Source organism: Nilaparvata lugens, chromosome 2, assembly GCF_014356525.2.
Source record: "Nilaparvata lugens isolate BPH chromosome 2, ASM1435652v1, whole genome shotgun sequence".
Lineage (NCBI taxonomy): Eukaryota > Metazoa > Arthropoda > Insecta > Hemiptera > Delphacidae > Nilaparvata > Nilaparvata lugens.
Window position 1 is genome coordinate 32,960,138 of NC_052505.1, and position 25,982 is coordinate 32,986,119.

The window sequence follows — 25,982 nt, forward strand, 5'->3', positions numbered from 1 at the left end:
TTAGTTCAACTTCCCCAATCTAATTTAACAATTTTTCAACATTCATTTTCTAGTCCTATCTGTTTACATTGAATGACTGTGAATTTTTTTGAGGATTGTACATTAGTATAAATACTAGGTAGTCTAGTATAATTCAGTAGCTTTTGTCTGTCTTTCTGTTTTCATCATTTGAATAAGACATTCGCTCTGTTCACTGAGAAAATTATTGAATAATATATATTATTCATTTCATTTTATTTTTTCATTTCACTGATTTTTTTCCATGAATGAATCGGTCCTTCAACAACATTAACATTGTTATATCACTATGAAATTACTTGTATAATAAAGTTACTCGTTTGTAATAAGAGATAGTCATTGTTCTGTTGCATTATGAAAATCGTAACATAGGTAGTAAATTTATAATTATTAATTTTCTACATAAATAGAGTTTATTTCTTGTGTAGAACGTAGCGGTCCTACTACTCTGAAGTCTTTAAATGATTTTTTTCAAGAGAAGTGCACTCCAATAGGGCTTATGCCTAGGTGTGTCCATCTTCAATTCGCTTCATCTTTTTGTCCTCTAAAGCAAAACAGAAAATGTCAGAATAAGTTGTTTTTCATAGTGGTCTTTCATTAGTATTTTTATTTTTATATTTTTAGCCGGTACACTGTTTTGTAATAATATTTTGAACATTTTCACTTAAAATTGCAAATAAGCTCGAAATTCGAGAAAATTTGATTATTCAATTGCAAACTGTTGGCAACTTTTGATTCTATTAAATCATCCACTATGAAGAGATAGCAGACCTCGTGTGTCTCCAGCGTTATTGTCCTGTCACCAGCTGGCTCAGATCTTTGAATATGTCACCAGCTGGCTCAGATCAATGAATAGTAGACTTGAGATGCGCATGAAAACTAGCGTCAGGTGATCAATTATCCTGACGGCAAGGAAAGTTGTGTGAGTACGCCACACCAGATTTTTATGAAATGTGAACAAATTCTAAACTGTACCACAGAGAAACAAAATATCCTTCTTTACTGTATTTTCACCACTCGTTCCTTAGTACCTAAAATTTGCAAACCAAGGCAGCAATTGGAATAGATTCTAATCACCTAACGTAATTAGGCTAGTATTGAATTGGGACACCAGTATTCTAATAGTAAAATACAAACCCAACGCTCTTATTGCATTAGAACACCAGCAGCCGGGAAACCAGGAAAGAGCAAGTAATCCTACGCTCTAAGCCTCACTCCTCCAATCCAACGTCTATAAATACAGCCGGTCATTACACAATCCCATGATGCATTGTAAAATCGCCATTTTATGGGGTTCTAGTTCACCAATTTTCAAATTTATCAGCTGTTATCATTATAGATTGAACAACATAATGTGTTATTTTGTTCAATTGTTCGAGAGATATAGCTTGGCTTTGAATTGTAAAATAAATTCTTCCCACAGAATAATATTTAGATTCCAACTAGGAACTAAATTGTTGATTTTTAGATTGGGAACTTCAAACTGTTTTTGAGGTTTGCCTTTTGTCCCTATGCCTTATGAATCATAACAAGTTACAAGATTAAGAACGATTTTTAATAATAAAAAAAATGAATTATTGAACCATTTATTATTGAAATTTTATTATTAAAAAATCGAAAACCAGAATTCACATATTACCCTATATGAACCAGAATATTGTTTTTAAAAAACATAATGTATGATTCTGTTGAGCAAATTGGAATATTTCAAATGTACCACCATAAAGACCCCACATAATGGCCGCTCCATAAGGAACACGAGTGTCATGACTCCTGTATTTGTAGACCTTGCTCCAATCATGGTGTCCCAGCGATGGCAAAACGTGGTCACTTATATAATAACAGCATTATGCTCATTAGGCCTATGTATGCACACATATACTACTGGTATCTCACTGGTGTCCTAGTGTAATAGTCCAGGCGCAAATGTCATGAATAAGCACTGTCATCATTTTTTAGTAACAGCCATGGAAGATATCTCAATTTCTTCGTTGCGTCTAGCATAATAAGGATCGTGATGATGATAAGTCGAAATCACAGTCAAACACCTCGGAAACAAGATGGCCGCCAAAATTTTCAGGGTTTAGCTATGTCGCTTGTATTTCAATAACCATTCAAGATATTCAACCGTTTTTTAGACGAAAATATTTTTAAAATCTTCCTCTACAGTTTTTGTTTCTGCGCCCGGACTATAATAAGAATAAATTATAATAAGCTTGAAAGCTAACGTATCCCTTGATATTGCATGTTTATACCAACCTTTTCAGCATTGTGTACACTACGGTACCTGTTAAATATCAACAATGGGGAATTGGTTTATTAATTTATTTCAAGTAATAACTGAAAAGGTAGTTTAATAGTACGAGCACAGCCTGTTACATATGATAAAAAATAACGCTTATCAGATTCGATTCAAACAAAAATTAATAACACAGATTTTACAAGAGAAAGAAAATAAATAACAGATGAAAAGAGGAAAACATAATAATTAAATAAAATCATGTGGGAATACATTGCAAAAATCAATTCCACTCTAAAACCAACGATTTTGACATTCATTAAATTAATAAATCTATATATATAAAAATGTTATGTTGGTTTGTGTGTAATGCAAAAACTCCAAAAGTACTGGACCGATTGAGTTGAAATTTTAACATGATATAAAATCCGCATCAAGGATGGTTTTTATCTACTTTTTACAATTTTCAGGGGCGCTACGCTCGCCCGAAAATTTTTAACTTTTTTGTTTATGGATTTTTCCGATTTTTGACTTCACATTCGGGGTCAGCTCGCGAAAATAAGTCGATTAAAAAAAAAAATTGACCGGGCTCGCAGGGTGGCCCGGGGGGAGGGGGTGAAACTTTGGCCATTTTTGGCCAGATTTGAGCTGAGCGCTGCTGCAATCAAAGTACAAAATCTGACCGCTAGATAGCGCGCATGTTTCAAAACGCAGCTTCAACAGGTTCGTGAGATATAGAGTACCGGTAAACTACACTCTTGATTACCGTATGTTTTCCGGTACAATTATTGGATTTCAATTACTTTCGCAATTCAGAACAAAGAAAGCATACCGATGATTTTTTTTCGATAATAAATTCGTGTTTCAGTGCAAATAATCGTGTTACTTGTGTTAATATTGTAGTAATTTCAATCAGTGAATGGATCGATACCGGTACCGTGCTACAATCAATTGGCGATTCAGTCGATAGTGTGAGTCTAATCTATATTCAACTCCAACAGATACTCACACTGGATACGTTAAAAATTGTATATCACGCATTGGTAGAGTCAATAGCAAGATATGGAATCCTGGCATGGGGAGCTACGTATTTCTGCCATATCAATCCTGTTTTTAAAGTCCAGAAACTCATCCTCAGAATAATGGGACAGAAACATCCACTCTACCCTTCAGATTCTCTATATGAAGAGCTCCAACTACTGAGCATCCGACAAATTTACATTCACAAATTACTCACATTCATCAGGAAAAACCCGCAGTTCTTTCTCAACATGGACCACACCCACAGCACGCGAAGAAGGAATATTGATCTAGCAGTCCCCAGGATGACAACAACTGCCGCCCAGAGAACAGTCACATACTTAGGACCGAAGATTTACAACAGGCTGCCAATGGACATCAAGGAAATGGTACTGGTTAATATATTTAAAGCAAAAACAAAAACTTGGATAATTGAAAATAGAATAAATTATAGTGAAGACCTTATTACAAACTAGATATTATGAATATTATTAATTCATTTTTTTATCAATCCTTTTAAGAGACTATTCTCAAATATTTTTTTCTTTTAGAATCTAATTATTTTCCATCAATAATTTTCTATTTTATATATAGGTATTCATTTACTCATTTTAATTTCTTTTTTCTAAAAATTTTGCTTTTTTTCATTTTATTTCTCACATAAACATTATTTTTCCTTTTAGTTTTGTAATTGCACAATAAACCAGATTTAACAGCTCACATAACACAGATGTTCATAATTTATTTAACAAGCATAATATTTGTGGTTTCCCAACACATATTTTATATATAGTGGGGGCCACAGAAAAAAAAAATAAACATTCAATCACAATGTGCCACTGCGAAGCGTGGCAGGGTACAGCTAGTAAAACTATAAATATGAAATTGGTACAGTAAAACTCATCAAAGTGCAAATGAAGTTGAAAAATACACTACAGCGTTACTTCATACTTTGATCATACTTGTATTTTACAAGCATTTGAAATTCACATAGTGCGAGGACCCGATAAATAATAAATTACACAATTTTCTATAACAAAAGAGCCAAATTTCTGTACAACCTGAGTTAAGTAGTCGTAGTCCATACCGTTTTATGAACCAGCCGCGAAGGACTTTCCCGTCTGAAATGGATTTCTTTCAAGTCTATTGACTATTAACGGAACAGCATCAAAGACGATAGGCTTTCTATGGCTAGTAGCTTCTTTATAAGTATCAAGTTCATAAACAGAGCTCAGAAGAAGAGGTTTTCTTGGAACCAATTCTAATAAATTTTGTAAAACTATTTATTTTTTCAAAGGAAACTTTCCTTCGGCTATTAGATTTTAATGATTTTTAGATGTACATGTTGAATAAAAACTAGATAGGTTGACGTTTGAATGGACTTTTGTAAACAACTAAATAGTCGATGTTTCCCATGACTATAATAATGGAATTTATAAAGGAATAAATTAATGAATGATTTAAAATGGACTATAACAATAACTATTTGATCCAAACTATTACGGATCTGACTTGTATTTAAAATTGTTAAAATAAATGTTAATTTCAATTCTATTATTACTTGAAATATGACTAGTGTACGTTCGGAGGATAATAGAGTAATCTAATCGAGTATCTCTCGGAAACAGGATTTCTTTTATACTATTTTAAAAATCAGGAAAAATCCATTTTTATTCCTACTGAAAACTCAATTTTTCTGTGGTGGATAAAACGTTGATAACAACCTATCTTCATCTAATTTAAATTCATCTTCAGTTTTTAAATTATTATAGGCCAAGGAATTTTATTTGTTGGTTCAAAAATAATTATGGTTATTGTGCCAGGTTTTATCAAATTATGACAATTAATATATTCGAAATACAATTAAAACTAGAGTCTAATTTATTACATTTCAAGTTGTTAAAATCACTGGAAAGTTTTCTCATAATTGTGGTGTTCAATGTAGGAGAAATGTTTTACCATAAAATATGTTGTACAATCCAGTTGGAATATAATACTACCTATCAATTTTTACTGAAATAACAATAAAAAACAATTAGAAAGCTCTATAATGAATGTCACTAGTAAATTAAATTGAAAACTATTATATTTCTAAAAAATAACAATTACTGGTTTTTCAGTGATTTCAATTCAAAACAAACCAATATAAATCATTTTCTTCTATAAAATAGAATACAATAGTTGAGAGCTTCTTAAGAAGCTTGTTTGTGGGTGTGAATAGTACTACGTAAACTTGGGGGTTTGTAGCTTCTCAATTACAAAGGTCTAATCTAATTTCTTGGTAGGTTCCAAGATGAAAGGTGTATTATAAAATATTAATTGAGACACATTTCTGTTGCCACATAATGGCACAAGTGCCAAAAGTCGAAGTGAGACTGTTCAAAATATAAAACTAACATTTTTGAATTCTTTATGGAAATGAGCGTCATTTAAAATATAAACAAAGATCACATGTACAGAAATCAACTGATATAAAATTCTATTAACAAGGACAGTTTCGTTCAAGACAAGAAATGTCCAAGTGGCCAAACACAAATTACAATAATAGTACTTGTTTGGTTGGAATCTCTTCTGATTCCTCTTCAATAAATCAATGATAATTAAGTTCGGAAAATGAAACTTATGTCTAAATCTACTTATTATAATAATGTTGAAACATTGATTCAAATAAATTCATTTCCTATTTTGAAATAATCGATGAACAAAAATAAATCAACTGAACAGAGTAGAAATAACGTTACTACGTAAATATTATCAACATAACTAACCAATGCAATGTACAAAATGATAATTGATAAGTTCATATTTTAGCATTGTTTGTTATAATTAGTTGACTCTCGCCGTAATTGTCAATTTTGCCCACAAGAAACAAAACCACATTCCCTTATTTGAAACGACGATTTTCATAAAACAATTTCACGATTGATTTTGTTATTTTTACCGACGACGACGCATAACAGCTTTTAAATGCTTTAGAAGCTAAACTCGTATAAAATATTTAGTCACGATTAAGCGTATTCGATTATTAACCCCCAATTGTTCTTAATAATGCACGATTCGATTTTCATTTACTAAACCCCGATTAGATAGTTGTTGATATACGATTCGAGCACAACACGGTAGTTGCACAGAGTTGTTGACCAATAATTCGCGATTCTACTTGCTTCCCGGGAACGAAGAACACGATAACAACACAACGGCAGTAGTAGGGCCGGTCGATCAATTACGAGATGATAAAAACTAGTTATCGACCCTGACTTGCTATAATTATTAGTTGATGGGGGAAACTCCCGCGAGTTTTCCCCGGATACCGCGCGCGCGAAAAACGATGAGTCGAGAGAAAGAGAGAGACGCGAACGCGACTGTTGGCAGTTGATAGGCCCCCCTCCCCCCACCCTTATCCGGGCCGCCCCGGTTTGATGACCCCACCCACCCTAACAACGCGACTGCTGCCAACAGCTTAGTAACGACACGACACGACGACGACAGGCACATACGTGGTTTCACCCACGCCAACCCACGCTCATCTGCAACAAACACAAACCCAATCATCAATTATTAGGCCTCTATACACATTTCTACTTAAATTACTTTCATCATTTCAGATGCGATCACCTGTAACATTTCCAAGTCTTAAGTCATCAATAATTACGTCAACCGCACGAAAATAGTCTGATGGAAATTGGAACGGCTGACTACCTCTTCATCCCCTCGTTCCCATAGACTTTGTCAATTTGTCAGGTGTATTACAAAAATATTGGCTAATTCAAATTTGAATCAACTGTGGACAATGTTGAACAACTCTTATTTGGCAACGTTGCACTCATCTGTTCCAATTTCCATCGGACTATTAACGTGCGGCTGACTATAACAAAAGTTGGAAGTAGTAGCCTATATTATTTATAGTATATACTTAATAAATACGAGTAGCTTACAAACTACAGTTGTAGTCAAATAAAGATACAAGCTGACCAAATAAATAAAAAAATAAAGTTAGTTATCACCCAGGGAGTAGTAAATATCCAGAGCTAGGAAAAAACCTGAACCTCAGGGAGTATGAATTCATAAACTTGAAAATACATATTCAGTGAATTCTTATTTCATAACAACAACTTCAGCCAAGATGTGATTATATTGACATTGAAAAGTTAACTGCAACTCACTGCCAACACACAAGGCATCTTATGTTGGCAGTGCCAAATATTAAATTGATTGATAATATTTTTATACTCAAGTCATTATAATCAATGTCTATTTGCATTGTATACTCTGGTAATTATATTGTAAAGATAGGTATTTGTGATTTTTGGCAATAAATTCAATTCGAAAAAAAGAAGAAATGAGACGGTTTCGTTATTCACGTTTTTCGAACTAAAAAATAAAGTTAGCTGGTAATAGTAATTTATATAACAGTGTTAAAATGATAGTCTTTAACGCACTTGTTAGATGTAAACATAGACAGAAGTGAGCAAGCGTAAACATCTAACGAGTGCTTTAAAGACCATATGTTTTTATACACTATATTTTTCTACGAGCACTCAAGCAAAGTACAGTAATCGACTATATTGTGATAGCGTACATATACAAATTGAATTATGAATGTACATTCAAATTGAGTTGATATTTTCAACATGATTCAATTAATTAATTTCGTAGAATGCATGTTTTGTTTATTTGGACACCAGTATAGTATAGTTGTGAACTATTATATTATTTGGCAAAAGCAAGGTTTGGAATAAGAACTACTAAGTCTAGTCAAATGGTCGTTTTTTAAGAAACAACCCTGAAAGAATTTTTCTCGACGGCTCTATATGTATTTTGGGGCGTTGAATTCGAATCTAAAATTCGCTGACACTCCAGAGGGCGGCTTCACCCTCAAAAACCCCAAGAACCCCAAAAGTCCTACAGTCAAAATACAAATTTTAATTATAATACTTTTTCAAGGTCTTCCTAAAAGAAACATATTTCGGCTTAAATCATCTCAAGAGGGTTATGTTCTATGAGAACCACCCGTTAGATACACTTAATTTCCGTATTTCCTTCCTAGTTACGGGGTGGGGGGGGGTCACGCATAAGGATACGTCAAGGATCAACACTTGACTTAAAATGTCCTATAATACATCAAATGTTTGTATGTGTATTTTTTCAGTATTTTTTTGCTGACGATAAAGGTTGCAATCATTCCACACGAAAATGCTCAGAAGTTGGTGTAAATGACCATACAGGTGATATTTCAAAGTTGACTCAAAATTATTTTGATATCTCATCTAAATGTTATCATTTTCAATGTGAAAAGTTAGTAATGTCAAAGAAGCCTACAATATTTCAGTCAGAAGTTTTTTATAAACGTAAAATTTCTAAACAAAAACAGAATTATTATTCATTTGTTTACAATATTTTAATAAAGTTTATAAAATTTTCAAACTCTATTATAGGCCTATTAATAAATTAGTTCAATTGGAAATATGATTTTCAAATCAATTAATTTAATTTAAAGAATTAATTAACATTGTATTATCTATAATTAATTATGCATATATTTAAAATTATTATATACGGTAGTTTTATTCATTCATTTATCCTATTGATAGATACAATACAATGTTTTAGTGTACATACAATTATTTATTAGTAATAAACTTTGGCTAATTAATAATTTCAATTCATTATTTTTATTTTCAATATAAACTACATATTTATCAATTTTAAATATAAATGTGGCTGGAATCGGACACCTCAACCTTTCGTTTGTGAGGCTGAGACTCTGTCTCCTGCGCCACGGAAACTGGACAATGGGGAGCGTATTTAATTCGGCTTTTAACTGTGTTTCACAAATTATTCTTATCTAACTACAGTCAGTGAAGCCATCTTTTTATTTACCTTTTTACCGTACTGAATTTCCATAAAGCGTATTTATCAATTATTTTGTGATGTTATGTTGCATTTATGGTAGTACGGCAAAGTACTTTCCCGCACTGGTATAAGAAGTAGGTGTTTTTCGTTCTATAATTCATGCAGAAATGAGCACTTTCTCAGGTAACTGAAGGAAAAACATTTTTTCAAGCTATATTATATCAATATTATTAAATAAAGAATGAATGAAATGTGGTTTTTAAAAGATAAATCACGTCCAAGTGATTAAAATCACTTCAAACATAATAATGTTATTCGAACCCTCTGAGATGTTAATATGAAAATTTTATGAAAAATTATCTATTAGGCTGGAACATACAGGTGAGAGAGGTGAAACCAGGGAGATTTATGAGAAGAAACGTGACAAGATGAGAAAGATAAGTTTACCGTGTAAACTTCAAGGAATGAAAGTACAAGTAAGAGTGACATTGATATTTCATTGGCGTATTCAATGTATAATTATACTGCAGCTTTGTTATCTTACCAGCTGAAAGGTGTTCAAACGCCGTACATGGAAGACAGCCGCTCATGCAGCTGCTGAGGGAACTGATCAGAGAAACGTTTCCAATTTTCCTCTCCGACCTGATTTTTGAAGCCATGTAGGATCTAAAACAGAAATTATATTTTTGAATCATCTTATAAAAAATTGAAGAAGTTGACACTTGAGACGCTGAGAGATTCTTTCTTTGAGATTGTGAAAACTATGAATAATGCTGTTTCAAGATTTGTGATGTCAATAAATGTGTTCTCCAGCAATCAAAAGAATAAGAAAGAAAACCTTGCATGATTTCTAGTGAGTTTTTGCGTAAGCATAAGGTAATCAATCCGATATTATATCACTTTAAAGCTGGATTCGCTCACAACACTGACAGTGAACAGTCAAAATATAATTCCCATGATATAGTCCAATAGTCCAATATTAGAACTTGTGAGAATTATATTTCCAGTGTTGACTTTCACTGTTGTATGTAAATCCAGCTTAACTGAATAGCAACCGTTGAAAAATAATTCTGCCACTGATGGCCGCTATTTTGAATTTTTTAATGAAGACGAATAGTTCCGATGTTTCCATCATCAATATTCTTATTCAGTTTATTGTATCAGAAAGATTGAGACCATTTGCAAGTATTTTTTCGTGAAATATCCATGAAAACCCCGATTATTAAGTTCTAGTTTGTTAGGTATCTCAAACTTATGGGAAAATCACCAGAAATCATACAAGGATTTCTTTTTGGAGGGCGCTGGAGAACACATTAATTGACAAACATTTTGAGGACATATATCATTCTAAAGTTGAGAAAACAATCTAAATTTTATAGATTTAATACCTCACTGTACGTACGTCTTGCACAAAAAAAAATATAGTAAAAAGTAATTTCAGAATGAAAAAAAAGTAATGTGGGGTTTTGGAAAGCTATAACTGATTAATGTGCATTTTAGATGAAAGCTATTATATTAAAGCTTTTAATATTTCCCTGTATCTCTTGCACACAAAATTTATAATACAAATAAGTTTAAGAGAATGAGAAAAAAATGTTACGTAGGGTTTTGGAAGGCTAGAGCTGATTAAATATGTGTTTTAAAGGAAAATTTACAAACAAAATTGTAGAGGATGGTATTCGAAATCTTTTTGTTGAAAAAATGTGATATCTTGGACGGTTATCAAAATACAAGCGATTGGGCAGCTATCTTGTTTTCGAGGCGTTTGCCTGTGATTCCGACTTATCATCATTACGTTTCTAATTTAATTAGTCCTAAAGAAGAAATTAAACTCTTCCTCGGTGATATGCCGGAAATGACCTTAGTGTATTTTTTACGATATTTGCGCTTGGATTATTATGCAAATTCTTGACTAGGACTTATTGAGATTGTGGCTTGTTCAAATTCCTAGTTTAGCGTTCCTATATTTTTAGGTTACATAAGCATTTTAAAGAAAATACGTCAATTGAGTAAATCAAGAGTGGAAATTGATTTTGAAGCTATTTATCTGCTAATTGCATGCTCTCACTAGCTAAAGTAATGAATATTTCTAGCTCACAAGCTTCAACTTGTGATAGTAGAACCACAATAATGTACAGTATAATGCTGTGGAAAATAATTATTGGTCTACAAATCTATTCATATTGTTTATCATTATTGCATTGCCTATTTGTAAGAAAAATTTGAATATTATTTTTAGATTGAAGCAAGTAACGCTTTGCGCTCAATAGATTCAGACAAGTATTATATTATAGACTATATATAATATAATCAAGATGATGTTTTGCATGCATTTTTCCCCGGTTTTCGTATAAATAGAAAAGTAATATTATAAAAGCCTACTTTTGAGAACATGTCCTTGAGATCATCTTTGGGGTTGACCCATGATGCGACCGCATCGCAGAAGAATATGAAGTCCTGCACTATTCCGCCCGGATTGACAGTTATCATTTGACACATGCCACGGAAAGCCGAATCTTTTTCTTCATTGTCACGAATGTTACGTAACGACATACACCTAAATAAAATCAAACCCAATGATTTAGATTATTTTAGGCACAACAACCATTGCCTATTATTAAAAAGTAATGAATCCAGAACAACATTCATCAGTATGCATTCCATATAATATTTTCTATTTTATAGATTGATCTCATATATATATGTATTCATCTTTGTAAGTCTTACAATGATGGTAATCAAAAATGACTAACTTAATAATCATTCAGTACAATAAATCATAATTAAAGTCTACATTTCACCAACATTATCCTTTTAAAAGAAATCGTTCTTAATACACACAAAAATGGTATTTATGCCATTTTTTTCAAAAAATATATATTCATCTTTTTTCATATAAATATATATTCATCTTTGTAAGTCTTACAATGATGGTAATAAAAAAAGACTAACTTAATAATCATTCAGTACAATAAATCATAATTAAAGTCTACATTTCACCAACATTATCCTTTTAAAAGAAATCGTTCTTAATACACACAAAAATGGTATTTATGCCATTTTTTTCAAAAAAAATTGATATCTCAAAGCAATATTTTTGAAACCCAATATGGTAATTCAACGCTTGAAAACTAAATATGTATGTGAAGATCTGAAATAAGAATGAAACTACTTTAACGAAATTGAACATCTCCAACAAATGAATGTCTTCCCAAAAATAATTTCAATAAAATAAAACAGTACTACACAATAAATTCTGAACGGTGCAGAAGATAGTATTCTGTTGGGTAGCATACAAAAGCCTATTGTATCAAGATATTACACAATAGCTTTCAGCTTTTTTCCAGGTAGTTCAATTGTTTTATTTTTAATATTCGAAGGAGAAATAGAAAGTATAAAATCAATTATTCACCTTCCTTAGAATAATGTAAGAATAAGTATAAGCGAGGAGTGTTGGATATGAGAAAATGATTAAACTATACTGAAGAATAAACAATATGTTTAAGGTAATTGAATCTTGCCAAAACTAAATGTTTACAGACATAATGCATGCAAAACTGAAGTACGCTACAACCCATAGTTTGCATAAGGTAAGAGCATCAATTAATAGTTGAACAATTATTGGAAACTGACTTACAACAAGATTAAAATGGCTGCAGAACAAAATAAACATACAAAATGAGTGTCAATCATAAAATCATGTAAACAACTACTTCAAAATATATCACTTAAAAAGCATGCTCATTGTTTATCAACTAATATCAAAATAATATTGAATATATAAAATACTTCATCTAATTTTCCAGCAGGTATTTTGGATAATTTGTAGGATTTGTAAAGGAAGCGTGGGCCCCGGAAAAACTTTCGCCACTAATAAGTTACGAATTTTTCAAACAAATGATTTTGTCATTTTCATTTTGATCTAATGAGATGAAAACAATACATATTATATGAATAAATAATATTAAGATAAAACATATATAAATATACCTATTACGCAATCTATATCCTTATTCTTTTACTTGGATATCTAATAGATTTTTCTTGGACATTAGTAAAAACATCTATCAAGTAAATGTAAATTCGTATGGTTTTTTTGGTGGGGGTTTAGTCTGAATTGAAGCCGTCAATGGGTCTTACGACCGTTTTACTACAGGCTGTACCGACAGTATCACCCCATAAGACGGGAGTGAGCTGACTGAAAACGTATGATCATATTGTATGTGGGTTCGAACACAGGACCTCTAGGCTGTAACACAAGCACTGTAACCACTAGCACACAGATTAAACAGAAGTTTTTCATAGATTCTCAATCGATGTCTATTTTCCATACTATTACTAGTGGCAAAGCTCAATAACCGAGGACCCACATGATTATAATATTACAACTTGTGAGTGGGGAAAAGTTAAGCAAAATAATATAACAAAAGACTTTTATAATGAACGATTGATAGAAATCAACTTTGATAAATACAGATTGAAAAAACAAAGTGCCGAATGTCATGAATTTTGAATGACTTGCATATAAAAAGAATTTGTGTTTTCTTTTTATAATCACATAGAAACGAAACATTGTATATGAATAATAATTTCATTGGTAAATTAAAAACTGTCAATATCTGATATTATTAGAAATATAGAGTCAGTCTGAAAAATCAATTGAAGATGAAATAAAAGTCTTTTGTTAGTTGTATAAATGACTGAATCAAGTGACTGCACATACAGCAAAAATGAATAAGTTTCAAATAAGAAACATACAAATCATTAGAGCTTGGTGAATACATATAAAAATCATGTATGAAAACTGAACACCAATAAAAAATGTCTATTACATAAGAATTTGATTCGCTCCCAATAAATGATAATTCTTGAGACAATAATATTGAATCTCATTCAATTTTCCAAAAAAAAAACACAAAAGATTTTCAACCATGAAATAGTTGGAGAAATTATAGAGTTAGAGAATTGAAATACATATATTTTCTGTGTGGGAGGAGCTAAACGATTTTTAAAGTACGATTTACAATGAGACGTCTATAAAATAGTGAGCTTCAATCAGGAACAATTTTATTCACCGTCAACGAGTAATAATATTGCTGATTCTTATGTGTATCAATTTCCTGTGATGAAAGTGACCCAACATGAGATAGCCTACATGTACACGTATAGCTTGTACATTGATAAAAGGGATATTTCCCAAACTAACAATATTCTATTTTAGAAGAAATCGAAAATTAAATAAATTTCAACTGCTCAACGTCATGGAACTTGAAATAAGAAAAAACATTATTTTATGAACTTTAAATTGGAAGAATAATATTATTCAAGGTGAATGAGGGCTATTTTCATAGAAGCCAAATAGGAAACAGTTTCACCAAGCTCTTAAACTTATATTAATAATAGTATGATGATAATAATAATGATAAATAAATATAATAAGGGGTTACACACCACTGGCGAACAAACTGTTGCAACATGGGAGCCACGTCATGGGGGCACACAAAACCTAGCCGGCCAATTGTAATTGCTACGTAACAACAAGAAACAAAACAAAAACAAAACCAGGTCACAAAACAGAAAATGAAGAAGAATAATTCACACAAAAGACAACAGAAAGTAACCTTTCTTGTGATCTTAAAATAATGCTTTGCTGGCCACTGCAAAAATTCCTTTCACAAAACAAATGAATATATTAAAAAATTGTTGCATTAGAATAATAAATGCATATAACTAGAATGGCGATGTGAAGTAAAAATCAAGGCATAGTGAACAGTTAGCATAATGTCAAATTGATCATGTGAGAAGCTTTAATAATAAAATTTGAAATATAGAAATAAAGTGAAGAATGTTAAACTTTCTAATCCTATCCTGCGTTCATTTGTATTTTATCTATAACATGACCGACATTAACGGCCATCTCAGCTTGCTATAGACTGCTGAACGAAAATTTATTCCTAGTTAAAAAGCATGTTATCATACATATCAGGGGAAAAAACTTCATCCAATCATTGAAAAAATGAAATTTTATGACAATTGGTCTATACATATTTATTTCTTGAAATATTAAAATCAATCATTCAATCAGTCTCAATGAAGAATCAATCAAGGTGAATAATATTGTGTGCAATACAGTAAACATAGCAAATAACAGCTTGAGGTGGGTTTTCATTTGTGCATATCCTCGTTCAACTACGAATACGATCAATTGAAATAGCAATCATACAAAAAATAAATTGTGTCTATTTTTATGATATTCACTCAGTTCATATCGCATTCAGTATTGAAATTATTACTGAATAGTATTCATAATAAATTTAATAGTAATTTTAAATTGAATAGAGTACTATATCAACTGAGTAAATATCATACAAATAAGTACGATCTATTATTTTGAATAGTTGCTATCTTGACTAATTGCATACGCAGCCGAACACAAATATACACTAATGAAAACCCACCTTTAATCAGTAGCTTCTGATCATTTTTGGCTAGTAACAAAAAAAGAATAACTTCTATCAGTGACTTAAAAATAAACTAATGCAGATTCATATCATGTAAACCATATAAACTTAGGTTACTCTATTTTCAAACTAAAATCTACTTGAATAGCAGTTTTTGCCTTGGTGATAAAAACGTTTCAACTAAGCCTAAAAAGCATTTTTGATGAGAAAAAAATAAATTATGAGATTTCTGTCTCTAAAAATACACGATAATAAACAACAAGTGGCCAGCAAATGAATAGTGAAATGAAAGTTCAAGTTTTTATTTTAGAAAACACATATCAACAGATAAGAGCATAAATAAAATGCGTTATCTACTTTTGAGAAAACTATTTCAAGATGAAAAGTACAACAATATTATTTTCAAGCAATCAAGATTAATCGTCATAATATTTTTTTCATACTGGATTGAACAATCTAGTGTTCATTGGTGGAAAACTATCAAGACAGTATAATAATAATTGCTTCTGAAATTCACGGTTTTAAATAATATATCCATATAGGATTAGCACATAAAAATCTGACATTCAAGGCGGTTATTCACTGGAAAACTCTTTGTTAATATCATTCATTTCTAATCATTCAAAACCGATAGAATAATTTTTCAATAACGATCAATTGTTTGGAAATCTATTATATAACTTAGTACTTATAAAGGATATTCGGTGAGATTGAACTCTAATACTCTTGCATATATGAATATATTTATTCATTATAGAAGTTTTGAAAACTAACAAATATTGATAACTGCTCAAAATCGTTTTTTAACTCATTTATCTCCAACTAAGCTTCTCCGAAATAATGAGAAACTTTCAAATTCAAACTCAAGTTTGTAATAACATTCAGTAGCAACATGCATATTTAAATTGTCACGGCTCATCGAGAGAAATTGTAAATCGATCATAATTGACGACTTACAGATTTACATTTGATATTAGCATTGAAATAGTTCTCATGATCAGGTTAATGATAATCAAATAATCAAGCCATGATACACCTTGCACCACTTCCACTTTTACAGCAAGATTAAATTAATTAATTTTCAGAACTGAACAAAATTGTCTACTTTTGAGATGCTGTAATGAAACCAGGTTAGAATGTGGATGCAGTAACGGAAATCAAGGGTACTGGACTGTTAGCACTAACCTGTGTTCTCCAGAAGCGTTTTTGGCGTGTTGGGTTTGTTGATGATCAATATCAGTTGTGCCAATACAAGAGGAACGTACGGTCTAGTTTCTTCACCTATGATAGGACAAAAAAAGACGAGTCAACAATACAGGAAAGTTGATAGTACATAAAAATATAAGTTTAATCACTGCATAAACACTAATTCAAAATATACAAGATCCTAAAGAGATTACAGCATAATTTACAAATCAATGTTCTTGTTTCATAATTTCTCAAATCAATTCTCAACACTATTGAGAATTAAATGCAAGTACAATAGAATTTACTCAAGTGAAGTTTATTTTCAATCAGGTTCTTGAAGTTATTGAAACTCTAAAAGAAGGGAAACATCTTGCACTTTCAAATGCTACGCATCTCACAAAAGGTTATCTGTTGCCGATTCAAAAATTGCCGCACCCAATAACCCAAATTTCCAGTAGCAATATGTTTTAACAAGGGTTGCGAATTGGGTGGTAATTGAATCATGTAGTGTATGTTTAAAATATTTGCTCAAAGTATGATAATTATTAATATTTACACTTTTATAGTAACAATATCAGAAACTTTGATGATTGATAGGCTAAAAAGTGAATTGATATGAATAAAAGTGAAAATAACTCATAGATAATATACTAAAAACTTGAAATTCTATATCAGAATAGAATTTTTTGGTATAAAATATTCACATGAATACATGGACTTCGTCACTCAAGAACTAATCCAGACAGACTATCAAGAACTAATCCTAACAGATAACTACTGAAAAATAGAAATTCAAATACGTGTCGTAATATACACCGTTTAGTAAGGACTATATTCTAATTTGCAATCTTCTAAATACTACAGTAAAGTAAATGTTTACTATGATAATTGACTTTAGAAATACTCAATTAAATGAATGCAATATTTTTGTGAATGAATAATAAGCTAAATCATTAATCAAACATGAGAATGCACCAACACTTACCTAATTTAACAGAGATTTCACCAATAGCCCAAGTAGCATTATTGCACACGGATATCATCTCTGGGTTCAAATTTTGTCCTAATATTGGTAAAAATTCAGCTGCAACAGAAGAGTTAGATTCATAAATTATATGGAAAGAAACAAAGTGTAAAAAATCCAATGAATTGATTGCAATCGGAATTAACTATAAAAATTTATGAATTTCTTAAGCAAATAATCAGGTTTATGTTATAAAATTCAGGTAAATTATGCATTTCAGAAAAATCTCTTCATGGCGCAACTTTCAACTCATTTCAAAATATTCATTTTTTCTACGAAAATTGAAGTTTATCTTCTGCAATGTTATTGTTAATATCAAGTCACCATTTCAATTCCTACCTAAATAGAACAATAAGATTATACAATAAACTAAACCCATTCTGTGACCCCTTCTATGAACGCTACAGTAAATTTAAAAAATCTTGTGAAAAATTATTCTGCTCAATTTATAATTAAATTATTATTTTTGAGCTCTACTAACTGTTTTTCTCTTTTCATCCTTTTTATGTATCTTTTCATACTATATATCCCCTTGTATATTTCATCCTTATATATCTTTTCATACTATACCCCTCCACTAACTTTCCTGAATCTAACCCAAATATCGTTCTCTTTTCAGTTATACTGAATCGTTGTGACATTACTGAATGAATGTGACATTATATTTCCTTTTTTATTGTACTGTTATGTACGAATTTATCTGTGAACCTTTCTTTGTTTGTTTGTATCGAATAAATAAAAACAAAAACCTTTTATTCTAATTAGTTATACTGAATCATCAAGAGAAGAGAACAATATTGTGTCAAAAATAAAGTAGCTGAGATAAGAGAATCAAAATTTCATAAATTATGGAACTTCTAATAGTCTGCACTGAAAATTGGACAAGTGATAGAAACATAATCCTAACCTACTTTTTGGACTGTGTCATCACCTAATTTGGAAGAAAATAATAAAAGGATTACCTTAGAAATTATCTACCAATTCTATTCCATCACATCAGTGACATTTATTACACGAATAAAATTATTCAACTTGAGCATAAATGCAGAAAGTATACATGTAATACATTGCAGTGCAAAAATTAATAAATACACATGTAGAATTCTAGTAGTTCTGTGAACAGTAGACCTCGCGCTCAGTAAGTTACATTGACCTGTTGTTATGTTTTCTCAAAAATTAATAAATAATCCATCAATTTAAAATGTCTAGAAAAAAATCATAAATAAACATAGAGCTTTCTGTCCTATCGTACCGTGACGTGTCGTCCCGGAATGTGAGTTTGAGCACTGTTATCAGGTCTGGCTGCAACTGTCTACAACGTTGATGGAAAGATACATTTTCAAGATGTTCGATGTTTTTGAACGGGTAGTATTAAAGTAAACTGTCTACTAACGTTGATGGAAAGGTACATTTTCAAGATGTTCGATGTTTTTGAATGCGTAGTATTTTAGTCCACTAGACAGCTGTTTTATGATGGATAATTCTAAGTCTGATTTTTACGGTAATATTGACGTACAAAGGAGACTCTTTTTCCTTTTGTATTATCCTTAAAATGCAAAATTTCAAAAAACCGTATGTATACGTCGACGCGAAATTCAAAAAGGAACATACCAGTCAAATTTCATGAAACTCTATTGCTGCGTTTCGCTGTAAATGCGGAACATAAAAACATAAATATAAACATATAAACATAAAGAGAAATGCAAAACCGTCTACTCAAATCTTAGACCTCACTTCGCTCGGTCAATTAAGATAAATCTCCATAAATATGGAAAATATTGTTTAACTTACATATGCATGGAAGCACATGCTGGAAACATGCCTTGGTGAGATCACCGAGCAATGCAAAGGAGCTTTGCCTGACTTCGGCTGTTGGATCCTGCATGCACTGATAGAGCAAGTTCATAATGTTGGAGTTGACCACCAACTTGTCAATGTGACCATCGAGTCCTTCGGCCAGGCCTGACAACAAGTCCAGGGCCACGATCATGAAGTCCTTGTCTGGCGCGTCAAACTGCTCTGGACTCTGCGTATTTGCCTGTACACAACAAAGTAGACCTTTCTTAACAGTTCATTATAAGCTAAATGAATAACCACTCTTCAGTTAATCAATATTTTTCAACTGCATACTGAGGGTACATAACTCATTAACTAGTTATTATATATTATATTCTTCATATAGTATATATAGTATCTATTATATTGTATATTCTTCGTCTTCGAAAAAGGCAAATCAAATTGATTTGCCTTCATCGAGTTCTAGGATATAGCATTAAGTGTTATTCATTCTACTTTCAGTGCATTACTCACAAAAAAAAGTAATAATGTGCCCTTTTTACATGAAAGAATGCGTATTTGATAGATTTGACTAATCCGAAATTCCTGAATATTACAGAATAAGCTATTCTAACCTTTTCAAAACTCAAGTTATTCAGATACAGTAGGCTACCCTGACAAGTTTCATAAAACATCTCAAAAAAGAATGACAGAATTTTTAATTTTGGCTTAATATATAGGATGATTTTTTTATCAAATTTTCAAGCATGGCCTTCATTATAAGAGTTCTTCAGGACATCACAGACTAACAATTTATAGCGAATGACAGTTCCACAACTCGTTTATAATTTTAAAACACAACAATTTAGCATATAAAATATATAAGTCTCGAATATCTACATAAAAACACTATAAATGAATTCTTGTTGCAAATATTTCAGGCACCATTACGCTGGATTCGCACACAACAGTCAACAAGTGAGCACGAATAATAATAATACCATTAGAACATATGGAGATTACATTTTCACTGTTCAATGTCAGAGTTGTATGCAAATCCAGCTTTATATGCTAGTACATTTAGGGCCGGTTTCCGAGCTCGGGATTTAGCCAAGTCCCAAGTTAAGGTATCTATAGTAGTAGTATTACAACCCTATTGTTATAGAATATAGCTTATGCATTGTCTTTTTTATGTCTCAATTAATTATTTTCAGTTAGTTCTACTCAATCACTTGACGAAAGCTCCCGAAATTCTTTAATTCGGTATTTTCTGTAGTTGTAGTGTTAATATAGTTTCAATTTTTAAAAACTCAGTCGTGTCGTCCAATCACTTAACTGGCGCCCGAACTTACGTCGCGGAAAGTTTTATCGTTGTATCCATCCACGTTCATTAAACTCGGATACAATACTTTTTATCTTGTGTAACGAAAAAACTTCAAGTTTCACCTCTTCATCCGTGAAACAACCCATATATTTTTCTAAAACGAGAAACTCATAGTGAAAGTGACTCGACTTCAAAATCCAAAATCTACCACTCAACTACAAAATTATTCTCCAACGAGAAAACCAAGTCAAGAGTAAACTCAAGCTTTCAAAAATTTCTTCAACAATAACTTAACGTTCACCAGTGTTAATAAGTGTAAATCAACTCAAACTACAAAAACGAAATCGACTTCAAGTACTTCTCAATGGAAAACCACCATCAAGCTGTTATCACCATCACGCTGTAAACGTATCCAGCCTAGCAGTTAGCTCAACCCCACGCTGGCCACCGCAGGAGACGAGAGGACTCTACAGAGGGACCGAGATCTCGCCACCTACAGGAGGATTCCTGCTGTCCTTATATCATCTGAAGGAGAAGACGACACCGACGCCGACGCCGCTGACGACAACCGGAACATCACCCACCAACCTCAATCGACTGTGAGTAGTTTCGTTATATCTCTTCCTCAACCAAACCCTACAATGCCTAATATCTCGAAACAAATTCCTCATGACATTCTTAATACCCCATTATGATGGTACTTGCTATAAGCTACCACATTTTATTAGTACTTGTAATGAATTATTAGTGTCATATTGCAGTGAAAACATTGTCGAAAAATCAGAAAATCACTGGCTCCTTTTCAGGGCAGCCGTAAGCCGTCTTTCAGGACCCGCAGAATCAGTTGTTTTTAATAACAATTGTACAACTGTAACAGAGCTGATAGCAGCTCTAAAAACAAACTTCGCTGACAACAGGTCCGTTCCAGACCTAATTGCGGAAATTACTTTCATGAAATCCTATTCCAATGAACACCCGATCGAATTCATTAATCGCCTGGATGAAAAACGCAGAACTGTGTTGACTAAATATAAACTAGATTGTATCCAAGGTGACCTTTTGACATATCTAATGCAGCAGTTGAGAACTCAACTCTCATTCGTACATTGATTCACGGAGTACATCCAACTTTGGGCTCTCATTTGCAAATCCTCCAAATTCACGATCTTGACGATGCTAGACATAAGATTATTAATGACTGTAGTATTGTTCTAAGGAGCTTGAACTTCAAATCAACTATCAGTACTATCAATAAAATTGATTCAAGAGCTTTCAATCAAACGCCAATGCGATCAAACACATTCACTCATGCTTATCAAGCAAGCAACAGAGCTTTTTCTAACTTCTCGCAACCTCGAGTACCGAATTTCTTCCAACAGAATAATGGATCACAGCAAACATTCCCCCAGAACAGAAACTTTCAACAAAATTTCCCTCAAAATCAATTTACTCAATTCCCTCAGCAACCGAGGCCTCTGCAAAACAATCCTCAATTCAGACAACCACATAATAGTAAGTGGGATTCACAAAACACCGTCAGCATGCGCACAGTTCAAACAAATCCTTCTAATAGTTTCAAACTAAACTCAAAATCTCCCTTTGGAGTGCATCATTTGCAAGATGACTTGACAGATAACTCATATAATCTTTTCGGAAACGGAATCCAAAGCATGCAAAACCAGCTAACTTCACTTACTGAAGCATTCAACAACATGCAGGCTCATTTTTTAGGGGTAGGCCCAACATACTCAGCGGAAACACCCCCAAAAAATTTGAATTGAATATCATAAATAAGTCGCTCCCATATTTTGTCGACCACGCTAACCATAAATGGATGGTTGACACTGGGTCGTCAAAGAACTATGTGAACCCCTCTATCATACCACCCAATGTGACCAGATATAAAGAAAAGTTCGTAGTAAAAACACCAACCGGTGAAAGTGGTGGAAATGAATACATTTTTATGAACTCAAATACTGTGTTTCCAGGAAGTTCACAAATCAAAATGTACGTGTATGACTTTTCGACAAGATACGATATCTTATTAGGTCGCGACACTTTGAAAGAACTCAAAGCCAATGTAAATTATACAAACAACACGTTAGATTATCGTACTATTTCGAAACCGTTGTTATCAGTGATTAACTCTAATGAACAAATTCACATGAAACCAGGATTTAATGTTGTTAATGTACCAGTTAGGTCGATTCCTAATCTCAAGACAGGACTACTTAAAGCTGTTTCTCATGAAAGTTATTACGTTGAAGACAGTATTGTTAGTATAGAAGAAAATAGATGTAAGTGCGTAGTGTATTCAAATGAGCTCATGACCATAAGCCCCGAGCCAATGCACATAGAAGAATTAGAAACTATTTTTGACAATGATGAAATTGATAACTCAGATGTCTCAAACAAAGCGGATATTATAAGAGAAATTCCTAAACTTCTTCGGACGGACCATATGAATGTCAAAGAGCGGAAACATATCATAAATCTAATACGGAATTTTCCTGAAATCATCAAATGTGATCATGATGAATTGACAAGCAGTACTAATCTGTTGAAATTCAAAATCAACACTACTGACGAAATCCCTGTATATTCTAAAAAATATAGATATCCTCAAGTGTTTAGGAAGGACGTTGAATTAGAAATTGACAAACTTCTTCAGAATAAAATAATTCAACATTCCAACTCCCCATATAACAGTCCGATTTGGGCAGTGCCCAAAAAACCAGACGCCTCCGGTAAACGTAAAATACGTGTCGTTTTAGATTACAGGAAGATTAATGATAAAACGATTGAAAACAAATATCCCCTCCCAAATATTGAGGACTTATTTGGAAAAATTGGTAGGGCTACCTATTTGTCAGCGATAGATCTCGCTTCTGGATTCCATCAAATTCAAATGGAAAATGAATCAATTCCAAAAACTGCCTTTTCAACTGAGAACGGACATTATGTATTTTTGAGAATGCCGTTTGGATTAAAGAACGCTCCAGCTACTTTCCAACGTGCAATGAACATTTTGTTTTCCAGAATGCCCAATATGTTAGTCTACATGGACGACATAATTGTGTTTTCCGATAATCTCGAGGAACACTTGAAACATCTAAAATCAGTTTTCAAACAACTTAGAGATCATAATCTAAAAATCCAACTGGACAAAACAGAGTTTTTTAAACGAGAATTACTGTACTTAGGACATATCATATCGGAACGCGGAATTCAACCCAATCCTTCAAAACTAGAAGCTATTAAGAACTTTCCAATCCCAAACACTGAAAAAGAAATTAAGCAATTTCTAGGATTGACAGGCTATTATCGAAAAATGATAAAAGATTACGCTAAGATTGCAAAACCTCTCACACACGTCTTGAAAAAGATGTTAAAATCAATCCAAACAATCCAGAATATTTGAAAGTCATTTGAAACATTAAAACTTCTATTACAAAACGATCCAATATTACATTACAGCTACCTGACTTCACAAAAACATTTATTCTGACTTGTGATGCTAGCAATTATGCTATAGGTTCAGTGTTATCACAAAAATTCAATGGTAAAACCTCACCCATGGCATATGCTTCTCGTACTATGCTAATCGTCATGAAGAAAATCTTTCTACGATTGAGAGAGAATTATTAACTATAGTCTGGTCATGCAAGCATTTTCGACCATACCTCTATGGTAGAAAATCATAATCGAAAACGATCACAAACCTCTTCAATGGCTCCACAGCATTAAAGAACCGAATTCAAAATTAATTCGTATGAAACTCTTTCTAGAAGAATTTGATTTTTCAATCCAGTATGTGGAAAAATACCACATTAAAATGGCGTATCCACTAACAAGTTTGAACCAACTTGAAATACAGTCTTTTTTGAATGATTACTTTTTTCTATTTCCATGCCCTAAGACAATCCAAATGAATAATGGTCGTGAATTCGACAATACTGGACTTCGAGATTTTTTGCGTTTATATAAGATAGAACCTTATTATATAACACCGGGACATCCAGATTCCCAGGGTTTATTGAAACGAGCACACTCGACACTCATTGAACTCCTTAATGCTATCCAAATGGAAAATAAAGACAACAAACCCGAAGACAATATGAAACTTGCAATTATCGCACTCAATAACACAATAAATTCAACTTTGAAACTAACTCCTATGGAATGTCTTTTGGTGTATCGAAAAATCCATATGTTGATGAAATAACGGAAGCCCATATTGCTGAAGAAAGAACAAACGCCTATCTAGAAAAACTGAAACTATTCACAAACTAGTAAAAGATAAAGTAGGACAAGAAAAACAAAATAGAACTGATCGCTTAAATCAAACTAGAGAAAAAGATTTTGAAATGCCTAACGAACCCCGAACCCTTCATAAAGACAACGTTTAATAAAAGGGACAAACTCAATTTTTTCAAAGTGAACTACAATAAGGAAACTCAATTAGCTACTAATCCAAGAGCGATTCAGAAAAGACCCTTCAAACTTCACCCGAATCGAGTGAAGCGAGCTCGAAAGAAAAACAAATCAACTAATTTATGTGTTTGAGGTAGCAATGTTTGTTCTTCTGATGCTGTGGCGTTGCTAACACCAGCAAACCCGACACATAGATATACATTCACTCATACAAGTAAAACATCACCCATCACTCAGCTATCAACATTCAGGACTCATTCGTAATAAATGAAACCTTCACATACATGCATAATATTAATGTGAACATTTTGCGTATCCAATTAAATACAATCAAAAGAACAATATTCACTTTGCGTGAACACAATATCGATCAAGGCCGTCTAGACATCATAACAATGCATTTAAAATACACAGAAACAAAACTAGATCACATCAATATCAGCAAAAATAGAAATAAGCGTGGACTTTTCAATGGACTTGGCTCAGCTATTTCATGGGTAACCGGTAACATGGATGCGAACGACAAAGAAAAATACGACAAAATATTATTTCAAGTTCAGTCAAACGAATACCGCTTACAGCATAATATTGAGAATCAATTTTCAGTGAACAAAAGGCTCATTGACGATTTTAATGCTGATGTGA

The 25,982-nt window shown here is 32.3% G+C and overlaps 1 protein-coding gene across 2 annotated transcripts in view; it reads right to left on the reverse strand.

The window, feature by feature from the left end:
- Positions 1–4,303: 4,303 nt before the first annotated feature.
- The window catches only part of LOC111057234 (transportin-1), a 49,584-nt gene continuing 27,905 nt past the window's right edge, over positions 4,304–25,982 (reverse strand). For both annotated transcript variants that reach the window (XM_039421049.1, XM_022344668.2), the window contains 7 exons: positions 19,595–19,841; positions 17,765–17,863; positions 16,777–16,872; positions 14,582–14,657; positions 11,513–11,687; positions 9,675–9,796; positions 4,304–6,804 (listed from right to left, as the gene is read on the reverse strand). In XM_039421049.1, the coding sequence (XP_039276983.1) occupies positions 9,689–9,796; positions 11,513–11,687; positions 14,582–14,657; positions 16,777–16,872; positions 17,765–17,863; positions 19,595–19,841 (801 nt within the window). In that variant the 3' untranslated portion in view covers positions 4,304–6,804; positions 9,675–9,688. The remainder of the gene's footprint in view (positions 6,805–9,674; positions 9,797–11,512; positions 11,688–14,581; positions 14,658–16,776; positions 16,873–17,764; positions 17,864–19,594; positions 19,842–25,982) is intronic.